General features: G+C 44.8%; 1 protein-coding gene across 2 annotated transcripts in view; it reads right to left on the reverse strand.

Moving 5' to 3' along the window:
• ankrd16 (ankyrin repeat domain 16) overlaps positions 1 to 8,884 on the reverse strand; it is a 49,108-nt gene extending 40,224 nt beyond the window's left edge. Inside the window, exon 1 of one of the 2 annotated variants that reach the window (XM_059987382.1) lies at positions 8,151 to 8,884. In XM_059987382.1, the coding sequence (XP_059843365.1) occupies positions 8,151 to 8,488 (338 nt within the window). In that variant the 5' untranslated portion in view covers positions 8,489 to 8,884. The remainder of the gene's footprint in view (positions 1 to 8,150) is intronic. The other variant, XM_059987381.1, reaches the window with a different exon arrangement.
• Between the last annotated feature and the right edge of the window lie 4,959 nt (positions 8,885 to 13,843).

A 13,843-nucleotide genomic window follows, 5' to 3' on the forward strand; every position in this document is an offset into this window, starting at 1 on the left:
ATTGGCAAGAACAAACAAAAAGGTTGGAGCAAGTGCACTGGCCATTGTTAGAGTGGATTTTTGAGGCTTTAGCTTTTCGAGCTAAATATTGAAAGCCATTAATGAGACTTGGTTGTAGGAGGGGTAGGGTTGGCAGCTCAGGATTCTAGAGTTCTGTTGGTTTAGAGGCAACATAGCAGGAAAGATTAAAGGGGAAGGGGTAGAGTTACTTGTCAGGGAAAACATCTCAGCAGTGCTCAGTCAGGACAGACTGGAGAACTCATCTAGTGTGGCGTTATGGGTAGAACTGAGGAATGAGAAAGATCTGACCATGTTAATTGGTCTATATTACAGACTACCCAACAATCCATGGGATTTAGAGGAACAAGTTTGTAGAGAGATCGCAGACTGTTGCAAGGAGCACAAGATTGTTTTATTAGGTGATTTTAACCATCCACAAATTGACTGGAACTCCCATACAGTAGATGGGATAGAGTTTGTCAAATGTGTTCAGGAAAGTTTCCTTAATCAGCACAGAGAAGTCCCAAAGAGAGAATGTGCAATTAGGGAATGAGACAGGGCAGGTGATAGGGGAACACTTTCCATCTAGTGATCATAATGCCATTAGTTTCAAAGTAAATACAGAAAAAGATAGGTATGGTCCATGGATTGACATTCTAAATTGGAGAAAGGCCAATTCTGATGTTTTCAGCAGGGATCTGGCAAGTGTGGGCTGGGATAGGCTGTTTCCTGGCAAATGTGTATTTGGTAAGTTGGAGGCCTTTAAAAGTAGTGTTTAGAGTACAAAGCTTGGGTAACAATAACAGGTTGAGGAAACCTTGAATTTCAATAGATATTGAGGCCTTGGTTAAGAAAAAAAGAGGTACATAGCAAATAGGAACAAAATGGTGCTTAGGGAATATAATTAAGGGAAGAAAATAGCTAAGAGAGAAATCAGAACGGCTATAAAAATGTACAAGGTTGCCCTAGCAAACAAGGTGAAGGAAAATCCCAAGGGATTCTAGAAATATGTTTAAAGTAAAAGGATTGCAAGGGACAAAACTGTTCCTCTGGAAGATCAAAATGGTAATCTATATGTGGAACTAAAAGAGAATGAGGAGATATTAACTGTTTTTTTTTCTATCTGTATTTGCTCAGGAGATGGACACAGGATCTACAGCAGTAAGGCAAAGCAGCAGCGAGGTGATGGATCCTATACAGTTTACAGAGGTGTTCGCTGTCCTGAGGCAGATTAGGGTGGACAGCAAAGATGTTCCCTTGGACCCTCTGTGAGGCAAGATCAAAAATTGCCAGGGCCCGAGCAGAGATATTTAAATCATCCTTAGTGATGGGGGAGATACTGGAGTGTTGGAGGATAGTTAATGCTGTTTAAGAAAGGCTCTAAAAATAAACCAGGAAATTTTAGGCCGGTGAGCCTGACATCAGTAATAGAAAAGTTATTGGAAGGCAATCTAAGGGCCCATGTATATACTGTAAGTATTAGAATAGCCATGGACTGATTATCAGGAGCTTTGTGCATTGTAGGTCGTGTCTAACCAATCTTAGAGTTTTTCAGGGAAGTTACCAGGAAAGCTGATGAAGGCAAGGCAGTATATGTTGTCTACATGGACTTCAGCAAGGTATTTGACAAGGTCCTGCATCGAAGGTTGGTTGCTAGGCTTTCAAGATGAGGTAGTAAACTGGATTAGACACTGGCTTTGTGGGATAAGCCAGAGAGCAGTAGTAGAGGGCTGCCTCTCTGATTGGAGGTCTGTGACTAGTGGAGTGCCTCAGGGACTGGTGCTGGGTCCACTGTTTTTTGTCATCTATATCAATGACTTGGATAATAATGTGGTTAACTTGACAAGCAGATTTGCAGATGACACCAATACTGTGGATATAGTGGACAACAAGAAAGCCTGTCAGAGCTTGCAGTAGAAATGGACTGAAAAATAGCAGATGGAATTTAATGCAGACAAATGTGAGTTGTTGCACTTTGGTAGGTCCGACCAGGGTAGGTCTTATACAGTGTACGGTAGGGCACTGAGGAGTGAGGTAGGACAAGGATCTGGAGTGTGGGTCCACAAGTCATTGAAACTGGCCGCACAGGTAGATAGAGTTGTAAAGAAAGTTTTTGGCACATTAGCCTTCATAAATCAAAGTACTAAGTACAGGAAATGGGATGTTATGTTAACGTTGTAAAAAACATTGGTGAGGCCTAATTTCAAGTGTGGTGTACAGTTTTGGTTACCTACCTACAGGAAAAATATAAATAAGGTTGAAAGAATACAGAGAAAATCTACAAAGATATTGCCAGGACTGGAGGACCTGAGTCATGAGGAATGATTGAATAGGTTAGGACTATATTCTTTGGAACATAGAAGAATGAGGGGAGATTTGATAGAGGTAAGCAAAATTATGAGGAGGCTTTTTCCACTGAGGTTAGGTGGGACTACAACTAGAGGTCATGGGTTAAGGGTGAATGGTGAAAAGTTTAAGGGGAACATGAGGGAAACTTTTTTACTCAGAGGGTTGTGAGAGCGTGGAACAAGCTGACAGTACCAGTCGTGTTCTCAAACTCAATTTGAATGCTCAAGAGGGTAGAGTATCAAAGGGATTGTGGGATTGAAGGGCTCCTTGACAATGCTAAGTGCCCTGCGTATGCAGTGCTCCTGATAAAATATCTTAGATAGATGGAAGAAAGGCCTGGATGATCCCCTACGCAGTCCTCACAACCTCTTGTAGGGAATTGCAGTCAAATGCCTTGCAACTCCTATACTAGCTGGCCAGGATTCTCTCAATGGTGTTCCTGTAAAAAATGGTTAGAATAGACTGCGGGGGGGGGGGGGGGGTGTCTTTGCTCGCCTCAATCTCCTCAAGAAGTGGTGAAGCTGCTGTGCTTCCTTGACTAAAGAGGTGGTGTTGGTGTGAATACGACAACAACTTTGATCATGTAGCCTTGTGTCCTTTAGCTCCATTCCAATGCGCTCTGCAAACTTTACTCTCCAACTTTTTGTAAATACTGATGACAAAGGAACATATAAGTTGCAGGAATCTAGAAAAAAACAGAATTTCGTGGAACTCAGTGAGTCAAGCATCATCTTTGGAGGCAAATGGGTAAGTTGACATTTTGGAGTAGAGACCCTGCATCAGGACCTACTAAAATTTTGATCCAAAATATTACCGTGCATCTTTTGTCTCCATAGATGCTGCTTGACCATTCTTACAGCATCATGGTTTTCTTTTGCAGGAACTTTTGCATGTGGCAGATGTTTAACCCAGATAAGGTGGCAGATGGAGTTCAACCCAGATAAGTGTGAGGTGGTTCATTTTGGTAAGTCAAATATGATGGCAGAATATGACATTAATGGTAAGACTCTTGGCAGTGTGGAGGATCAGAGAGATCTTGGAGTCCGAGTCCTTAGGGCACTCAAAGCTGCTACGCAGGTTGACTCTGTGGTTAAGAAAGCACACAGTGCATTGGCCTTCATCAACCATGGGATTAAGTTTAAGAGCCAAGAGGTGATGCTGAATCTATATAGGACCCTGGTCAGACTCCACTTGGAGTACTGTGCTCAATTCTGGTCACCTCACTACAGGAAAGAAGTGGAAACCATAGAAAGGGTGCAGAGGAGATTGGGATGTTGCCTAGACTGGGGGGCATGCCTTATGAGAACTGGTTGAGTGAACTTAGCTTTTTCTCCTTGGAGCAGTGGAGGATGAGGGGTGACCTGGTAGAGGTGTACAAGATAATGAGAGGCATTAACTGTGCGGATAGTCAGACACTTTTTCCCAGGGCTGACATGGCTAGCACAAGAGGGCATAGTTTTAAGGTGCTTGGAAGTAGGTACAGAGGAAGTACAGGGATAAGTTTTTTTTACGCAGAAAGTGGTGAGTCCGTGGAATGGGCTGCCAGTGGCGGTGGTGGAAGCGGGTATAATAGGGTCTTTTAAGAGACTCCTGGACAGGTACATGGAGCTTAGAAAAATAGAGGGCTATAGGTAAGTCTAGGTAGTTCTAAGGTAGGGACATGTTCGGCACAGCTTTGTGGGCCGAAGGGCCTGTATTGAGTTGTAAGTTTGCTATGTTTCTAACTATTGATGCTTGATTGTTCTCAGGGTAGGTCTGCACCACTGAGGCATAGACGCAGCATGGAAACATGCCTTATTTGGATCCTAGTGCTTTTGTAACCCAAAGGTTCTTCGGAAGAATGAGGCATGTTTCAGCCATTTTATTAAATGTTACAAGAACAAAAAATTAGCAAAGAGAGAGTGGAGAGAACAAACAGACAAAGGGAGACTGCAGCTGTGGTCATCTTGTACTGAAACTAGGGATACCAAAAATTCCAGTGATAACAATTAACCTATAAAATATCCAGTATGACACCTGCTCCTGAAAACAAGGATGATAAATACAGAAGCAACTGTACCGTAATTACTGGAAAATTCACTGAACAATTGTACGTATATAGGTGGCTATATAAAAATACAAGCAAGCCTTGTAAGGTTTAACAATATGTAAATAACAATTCCACAGCTCATTCCGACCAGCCAACTGAACCCACACTATCGAACATCCATTTGCACTAATCTTACATGAATCTCATCTTTTATTCTCCCCATTTTCCCCTCAACTCCCCCCAAATTCTACCACCCAGTTAAGGACTGTTGGTAGAATATGCAGTGGCCAATTAACGCACCAACCTGCTTGTCTTTGAGATGCCTGAAGAACCCAGTGCATCTGGGTAGAATCCTGGAGGTCACACAAATTCTACATAATTGTCAAATTGAACCAAAGTCAGAATTGAACCTAGCAGTGGCTCTAATTGTAAAACCAACATCCCTGACCATATGTTCCGAAGAAGTATTCCAAAAAAAGCCTTCTGTCAGCTGAATGTCTCCAGCTCTCTCTAGCTGCAGTGTGTTGAACTTCGTCAGAACTACCCTTGAGCACAGCACCACCTAGTGGTCTCTGATTCTACTCACACGGAACAAAACCCATGGCTGATGGACCTGGATCCAAAATGAATTACTCAGAAAAAGACAGATGTACATTTATAATCAAACCTTTCCCACAACCCCAAAGCAACCTTAAAATACAAGTGACATTTTTGGAATGGAATGGCTGATGATCAAAATCTTGGTGACTGATACATACATAGAAAGTGCCCAAAAACAACGAAAAAATATTTTTATTTGTTCCTTTTTCAGGATGTGTTGGCGGTGTTGGCAAGATTAGCATTTATGGTCCTCAAACTGAAGTGGCAGGTGAGAATCAATCCTATTGGTGGATCTGGATATGCAGTAATATGTATATATACACATAGCTAGAGTGCCTAAGACTTTTGCACAGCACTGTAGTTATTCTATATATTGCTCTGTACTGCCACCTCACAAAAAAACACAAATTTCATGTCATATGTGAGTGATGATAAACCTGATTCTGATGTGGGTGTCTATTGTGGACTGAGAGTGGGAAGGCGGCAGGGAGAGGGAAATCATGGTTGGGAAAAGGGGATGGGAGAGCGGAGGGAGTGGGAAGCACCAGAGAGACATTCTGTAACGATCAATAAACCGATTGCTTGGAATCAAATGGCCTTGCCTGGTGTCTCAGGGCTGGGTGTGCCTGCACCTGCACCACCTCCCTGCCACTGGGACTCCTTCTCTGCCACCTGTCCACACCCCTCCCGCGGTGCTCCCACAGCTTTCGCTCCCACCGATTTACAAACTTGCTCTCCACTTCACATTGATAAATCCAGTACTGTACAAAAGTCTTAGACACCCTAGACATATACATGCCCAAGAGCTTTGCATATGTACAGTCCAATTAAAGAAGGTTGATTCTTTTTGCTAATCAAATGGTTTTTTAAACCAACATGGTTAATTATAATTGATATTGCATATTTTTAATTGCAGCTATATTTATTTATGTAAAGTTAATATGCCCAGTTACTATCGAGAGGTGTAGAAAGGAGTGTGTTACATCCACATTAGGAGGGAAAACAGCTGACGATACAGGAAAAGCATGAGGCAGAGATAAGGCACAAAATAGGAGCACTAGGCCCCTTGGCCCTTCGAGCCTGCCCCAACTGTGAAGCCAGAGGGGATAACTTCACTCATTTTCACTTGCCCCCATCACCGGACTGTTCCACAACCTATGGACTCACTTTCAAGGACTCTTCATCTCACGTTCTTGTTATTTATTGCTTATTTATTATTATTATTATTTTTGTCTTTGCTCAGTTTATTGACTTTTGGCATACATCCAGATGGTGCAGACTTTCATTGATTCTATCATGGTAATTAAATTTATTGAGTATGCCCGAAAGAACATGAATCTCAGGGTTGTATATGGTGACATATATGTACCTAGATAATAAATTTACTTTGAAGTTTGATCACAGCTGATCTGCTCCAGACTTCATCTTCACTTCTTCGTCACTTCCCCAGTCCTCAATTTCCTGATCTTTCAAATATTTACCTATATCCATCTTAGACATAACTCCCTGTTACTATTGGCAGTGAGGATATGGGCGTGGTGAGAACCTGCAAGTACCTGGGGGTGAACCTGGATGACAGACTTGAGTGGAGCACCAACACAGAGGCTATGTACAGGAAGGGCTAGAGTCGCCTCTACTTCCTGAGGAAACTGGAGTCCTTTGGAGTATGCAGGCCTCCCAATCACACGTTTTACCAGTCTGTTATCACTAGTACAATCCTCTATGCAGTGGTGTGCTGGGTCAATGGTATCAACATGAGTGATGCCAAAAGGCTCAATAAACAGATTAGAAGGGCTGGCTCTGTTACAGGAGTCAAATTGGACACTGGAGGCTGTGGTAGAACAAAGGACTCTAGAGAAAATTCTGGCAATTCTGGACAATGTTTCTCACCCTCTGCATGCCTCCTTGGTTGAACGGAGGAGCACTTTTAGTAATAGACTAACGCAACTGCGCTGCTCCAAAGAGCGCTGTGTGAGGTCATTCTTACCCTCGGCCATTAGGCTCAATAATGAGTCAACCCACAGTCGGGGAAGTAATGACCCCCTCCTGTTAGACTGTTTGAGGTAACTTATTTTTCATTCTTCTACTTCTCTTCTAATATTTATATCTGCACACTTGTAATGCCACTATAACACTGTAACTTCCTTTGGGATCAATAAAGGATCCCATCTAATAATTGAGCCTCTTCCACCCTCAAAAGCATGAAACCGAAAGATTCACTGCCCCGAGATGAAACTCATACATACTTCAGTTTTGAATGACCAAATCTTTTATCGTGCTTGTCCCTCATTAGGGAAACACTTCAACATCGGTCTAGATATAGTGTCTCATTCGGAAGCACTGCCTGTCCACTTCCCTGCACAGACGATGCCTGACCCACCGAGTTCCTCCAGCATTTTGTTTGTTGCTCCAGATTCCAACATTGCTGCTGCCTTTTGGGTCTCAGCATATGTTCTGCTCTCCTAGGATCTTAGGTTTGTAGAAGGTCGCCCCTCGTTCTTCTCGATTCCAAGGAATACTGACCCAACCACTTGGTAGGCCGGAATGGACACCTACTAATGGAGTGGTTGAGTTCAGAGCTGTGATGTAATGTCGCAGCTCTATAAACCCAGATTAGACAACATTTGAAGTACCAGTATCCTGTTCAGTTCTGGTCACCTCTTTACAGGGAGGATATGGAAAGCTTTAGAGAGATTTATCTGGACGCTGCCTGGACTAAATAGGTTGAGCAAGCCAAGCTTTTCTCTTTGGAGTGAAGGAGGAGACTTGATAGAGGTGTACAAGCCGATAAGAGGCATTGATTGAATAGATAGCCAGAGACTTTTCCCAGGGTGGAAACGGTTAATCCAAAGGGGCATAATTTTAAGGTGATTGGAAGAAAGTACAGTGGCGTACCAGGAGTAAATTCTTTACACAGAGAGTGCTAAGTGTGCAGTACATTCTGTCAGGGGTGTTGGTAGAGGCAGATAAACAAGGGGCATTTAAGAAACTCTTAGATAAGCCCATGGACATTAGAAAAGAATGGAGGGCTATGTGGGAGGGCAGAGTTAGATTGATAGGTTAAAAGGCTGGCACAACATATGGGTCGAAAGCCTGCATTGTTCTATACTCTATAGGTGCCCTATAAGCAAAGGGGAGGGGGGAATTATTAATTGAACAGTGCTGCGCTTACCAATCAGCCTTCTTCAAACAGTCGATCTTGGCACCTCTTAGAATCAGGTACCTCAGACACTCTCTGTGACCCATGGACGCTGCTTCATGCAAGGCTCGCTTATAATCGCCGTTGACGAGTTCCACGTCAGCTCCAAGATCCTCTATCAGGTATTTCAGAACCGGCAGGTGCCCATGCCTGGCTGCATAATGTACCGCCGTGTCACCGGAGCGCCCGAAGTGTCCCTGAACTAAAGCAGCCCTGGCACTCTCACACTTGCACACCTCTTCCTCAAGGAGCCCGCGGTTCCCTTCTTGGGTCAGTCTGAGGAGGCGCTTAACCTTGTCCTGGTCGGCCATCCCGACGAGCGGTTTTAATACAAGCCCAGATCAGCAAGGAACAGTAATCAACGTCTCCTTTTCTCTTGCAACGGCAGTAAACCGAAACACTTGCTGCTGCAACACACGCAAACTGTTGCAGGCTCAGCAAGCCAGGCAGCGTCTATGAAGGAAAGGGCCGAGACCCTTCATCAGATTTCCAGCATCTGCAGACCCCCCCCCCCCCCCCGGGTTAATCATCTACGGACTCTCAGCCTGATTGGAGCAGGGACCCCCCCCCAACGGGGCTTATAATCAACCCGGAGGGCACTACTCGTCCCTCAGCACTCGGCCCAGGCGGAGCCACCACATCCAACCTCCTCATAACCGCTCCGGTCCGACGGCCCCCAGGCTCCCGCTGACCGACCACAAGCTTGTCCTGGGTCACCCCGCACCGAGCAAAGCCAAAGACAGTTTGATGTTTCAGTGATCAGGACGCACTTTGCTCTTCCGGTATCTCAAACATTGCGGGGAAACACATAGGAAGTTCTCCTATTCAGAAGCCAGCTGAACAGAGGAAAAAGTCCAACAACAATTTCGAGGCATAAACCCAAGAGATTCTGGAAATCCAGAGTAACACACACTTAATACTGGAGTAACCTAGCGAATCAGGCAGCATCAGTGAAAAGGAATAAAGCCGAGGCCCTTCGACTCCGAAACATCAATTCTTTGTTCCTTTTCACGGGGTAGGTGCTGGGTTCCTCCAGCATTTTGTCTCTGCTCTTTTGAGTCACAAGGATCAACATCTGCAGATGATCCCCCTGGGAATGTGTTAATGTTTGCAAGGGATTCCCTCGGAGTGTGGGCCAATGTTATATGTGATTCTCCGGTAGTGAGTCATGGAATGCTATTAGGACTACTGTACATCAGTATTTGCAAGGACAGGCAAATTGCAATTTACAGACAAGTGTTGCCTTTACGAAACCCGTGAAAAGCCTGCAGTCGTCCCAGATTGAGACTGAGCAAGATCCCGCCTCTTCCCTCTGCCTGATTGGCAAAGCAGATCAATGAGCCTTCTGAATGGCCACCAGAGCCGTCAATCAGAGTCTTGTGCCCGTGAATAGATTGGTGAGGCGGAGTTTAGTGAGTCTGTTAAATATAACCGGCCGTGCGAAATTGATAATGCTATTGGACATATAGGTTGAGTAATTCCTTGTTCAGAATTAATATGCATGATACGGGCACTTGTCAATAAAGGGGCAGCATATATTTTTGCATGCAGTTCCTATGAAGTGCGAAGGAAGCATAATTGCTATATTGAGATCTTTGGGACAGTTTAATTAGGACATCACTGCCATCGTAATGTATAGTGTATAAGTGGGGTTGTCTCCACACTCCACCACAGTAGGTGGCGGGAAAAAAATCTGCAGATGCTGGAAATCCAAGCAACATGTAACACACACACACACACACGCGCGCGTACTCACACACACACACACCACATACATATACACGCGTGCTCACACACACCACATACATACACATACACACACCACATACACATGCGCGCTCACACACACACCACATACACACGCGTGCTCACACACACCACATACATACACATATACACACACCACATACACACGCGCGCTCACACACGCACTCACACACACACATACACACACGTGCTCACACACACACATACATACACATGCGTGCTCACCCACACACACACACACACATATACATACACACACGCACTCCCACACACACACCACGTACACAGGCATGCTCACACATACATACACATGCATGCTCACACACACACCACATACACACGCGTGCTCACACACACACACCACATACATACACACGTGCGCGCACACACACACACACAAACACACCTGGAGAAACTCAGCAGGCAGGCAGCAGCTATAGGAAAGAGTAAACAGTTGATGTTTCAGGGCCAGAGGTGCTGTAGCCTTCAGTCTCTGCCTATACTCAGGGAGTAGAAGTACAGCCAGGTGATCAGACAGTGGGCGTGGGATAGCGCAGTTACCACTCTTGATGGCGGATATTGGTGTAACAGTGGTCCAGTGTGTTGGTTCATCAGGAACTACAAGTAATGATTCTTTAGAGATTTTTTCAAGCTGGTCTGGTTACTACCCCTCCCCCCCACAATGATGGGGAAGGCGTCAGGTTGTGCTGTTTCGTACCTGTTGATCACATCACTCAGTTCATCTAGAAACCGGTTGGCATGTTGACATTGGCCTGTGGTGGGTTGTCGAATGATCACTAATAGCTCCAGCGGCAGGTAAAATGGATAGCGCTTGATCACGCGGTGTTCCAGGACTGGGACAGCACCACCATATATGTACAAGATGAGCAGTTGGCCATGAAGCATACTCCACCTCCCCTACCCTTGAAAGACTCAGCAGTCCTATCTTGGCGGTGTATCGTCAATCCATCAATTGGAATTGCTGCGTCTGGAATGGATGGGGTTAACCAAGATTCTGTAAAACAAAAGACGCAAGTGGTCCTAATGATTCTCTGATACTACACCTTAGCTCTGAGATCATCAAGTTTAGGATTAGGCCGAGCCAGCATGGATTTACCAAGGGCAAATCATGCTTGACTAATCTGTTGGAGTTTTTTGAGGGTTTAACAAGGATGTTAGACGAGGGTAAGCCAGTGGATGTTGTGTACCTAGATTTTCAGAAGGCATTCGATAAGGTGCCACATAGGAGATTGGTGAGTAAAATCAGAGCTCATGGCATTGGGGGCAGGGTTTCAACATGGGTAGAAAACTGGTTGGCAGATAGAAAGCAAAGGGTAGCAGTGAATGGGTGTTTCTCGGACTGGCTGGAGGTGACTAGTGGGGTACCACAGGGCTCTGTATTGGGACCACAGCTCTTTACGATTTATGTCAACGATTTAGATGAGGGCATTGAAAACTATATCAGCAAGTTTGCTGATGATACTAAACTGGATGGCAGTGTGACATGTGAAGAGGACGTTAGGAGAATACAGGGAGACTTGGATAGGCTGGGTGAGTGGGCAGATACTTGGCAGATGTCATTCAATGTGAATAAATGTGAAGTTATCCACTTTGGAAGCAGGAACAAGAGGGCAGAGTATTGTCTGAATGGTGTAGAGTTAGGTAAGGGAGAAATGCAAAGAGACCTAGGAGTCCTAGTTCATCAGTCAATGAAGGTGAATGAGCAAGTGCAACAGGCAGTGAAGAGGGCAAATGGAATGTTGGCCTTTATTACAAGGGGAATTGAGTACAAGAGCAAGGATGTCCTTTTGCATTTGTACAGGGCCCTGGTGAGACCACACCTGGAATATTGTGTACAGTTTTGGTCTCCAGGTTTAAGGAAGAACATTCTGGCAATTGAGGAAGTGCAGCGTAGATTCACTAGGTTGATTCCTGGGATGGCAGGGCTGTCTTACGCAGAGAGATTGGAGAGATTGGGCTTGTACACACTGGAATTGAGGAGATTGAGAGGGGATCTGATTGAAACGTTTAAGATAATTAAAGGATTTGATAGGATTGAGGCAGGAAATATGTTCCAGATGTTGGGAGAGTCCAGTACCAGAGGGCATGGATTGAGAATAAGAGGTCAGTTATTTAAAACAGAGTTGAGGAAGAACTTCTTCTCTCAGAGAGTTGTGGAGGTGTGGAATGCACTGCCTCGGAAGATGGTGGAGGCCAATTCTCTGGATGCTTTCAAGAAGGAGCTAGATAGATATCTGATGGATAGGGGAATCAAGGGATATGGGGACAAGGCCGGGACTGGGTATTGATAGTGAATGATCAGCCATGATCTCAGAATGGCGGTGCAGACTCGAGGGGCCGAATGGTCTACTTCTGCACCTATTGTCTATTGAAATTGTGTCAGTAGCAGTGAGGTGTGGAGTTCGCGGGAAGGAATAGGAGGTGTGGTGCTTGAGGGCTGGGGTTGCAGGTGTGGGTTGGTGTAGGTGTTCAGGTAATTGATGAAGGCAGAGCTGTAGATATTGGCTACAGGGATTTTAGTAAAGCATTTAAAAAGTACCCTCATGGGATGCTCACTCAGAAGATTAAGGTGAATGGGATCCGCGGTGGATTCAGAACTGGCTTGCCCGTAGAAGATGGATGGTAGTGGATGAAGGGACTTATTCTTGCCGGTGTTCTGCAGGGATCTGTACTCGGATCTCTGCTGTTTGTGATGCGTAGTATATAAACAGCCTGATTGCAATTGTAGATGGGTCTGTTTGTAGGTGATATGAAGATTGCTGGTGATAGTGTAGAAGGCTGGCACAGAACATCGTAGGATATAGATCAGTTTCAGATATGGACAGAGAAGTGGCAGATGGAGTTTAACCCAGCCAAATTTGAAGTGTTCCTCCTTAATTGGTCAAAAGTAAAGAGGCAGCACAATGTTAAGGGCAAGAACCTAACAATGTTGATGAGCAGAAGGATCGTGGGGTCGAAGTTCATAGTTCCCTGATAGGGTTGATAGGGTGATTAAGAAGGCATGTGGCATACTTGCCTCTATTAGTCGAGGTATTGAGTTCAAAATTCAGGAAGTTACGTTGCAGCTTTATAAAATGCAAGTTAGTCTGCATCTGGAGTATTGCATCCAGCTCTGGTTACCCCATTATAGGAAGGCTGCCAAGGCTTTGCAGGACAGGTCTACCAGGAGCAATGAATAGCGTGAGTATGCATGTACTATAATGAGAGATTGCAGAAACTTGGAAAACAGGGTTGTTTTCTCTGGAGCAGCGAAGGCAGAGGGCAGATCTGATAGAAGTTTATAAGATTATGAGGCATAGATAGAGAGACAGTAACTTTTTCCCAGCGTTGAAATGTCATATACTAGAGGGCATGCCTTTTGGGGGGGGTTATGTCAAAGGAGATGAGAGGGGCAAGTTTTTTTACACAGACAGTGGGTGGATGCTTTGCATGTACTACCTGGGGTGGTGGTAGAGGCAGATACATTAGAGACTTCTAAGAGATGTTTAGAGATCTGTGTATGTATGTGTGCATGGGTGGCGGGAGGAGGGTGGTGAGGCTGGGTGGATGGGTGGAAATGGATAACCAGGATAAGGGGGAGGGTAAGTGATCAATCCCATCTGTACCATTCATTTCAGAACTCACAGACCCAACATCAGCATGAAAACCAGTTACTCCTTTCACCCTCATCATGTCATTGTTACCCAGCCAAAGATCAAGGCTTTTACTAGTTGACTCGGTCCATTTCTGACATCTGCCTCGCCTTTCTCAATCTCTCTGTCTTCACCTCTGGAGACAAACTCTCAACCAACATATTTTCTAAACCTGCCGATTCCCTCGGTTATCTTGACTATACCTCATCCCGCCCTGTCTCCTGAAAAAATGCTATTCCTTTTCTC

Source organism: Hypanus sabinus, chromosome 13 (genome assembly GCF_030144855.1).
Source record: "Hypanus sabinus isolate sHypSab1 chromosome 13, sHypSab1.hap1, whole genome shotgun sequence".
In the NCBI taxonomy this organism is placed as follows: Eukaryota; Metazoa; Chordata; class Chondrichthyes; order Myliobatiformes; family Dasyatidae; genus Hypanus; species Hypanus sabinus.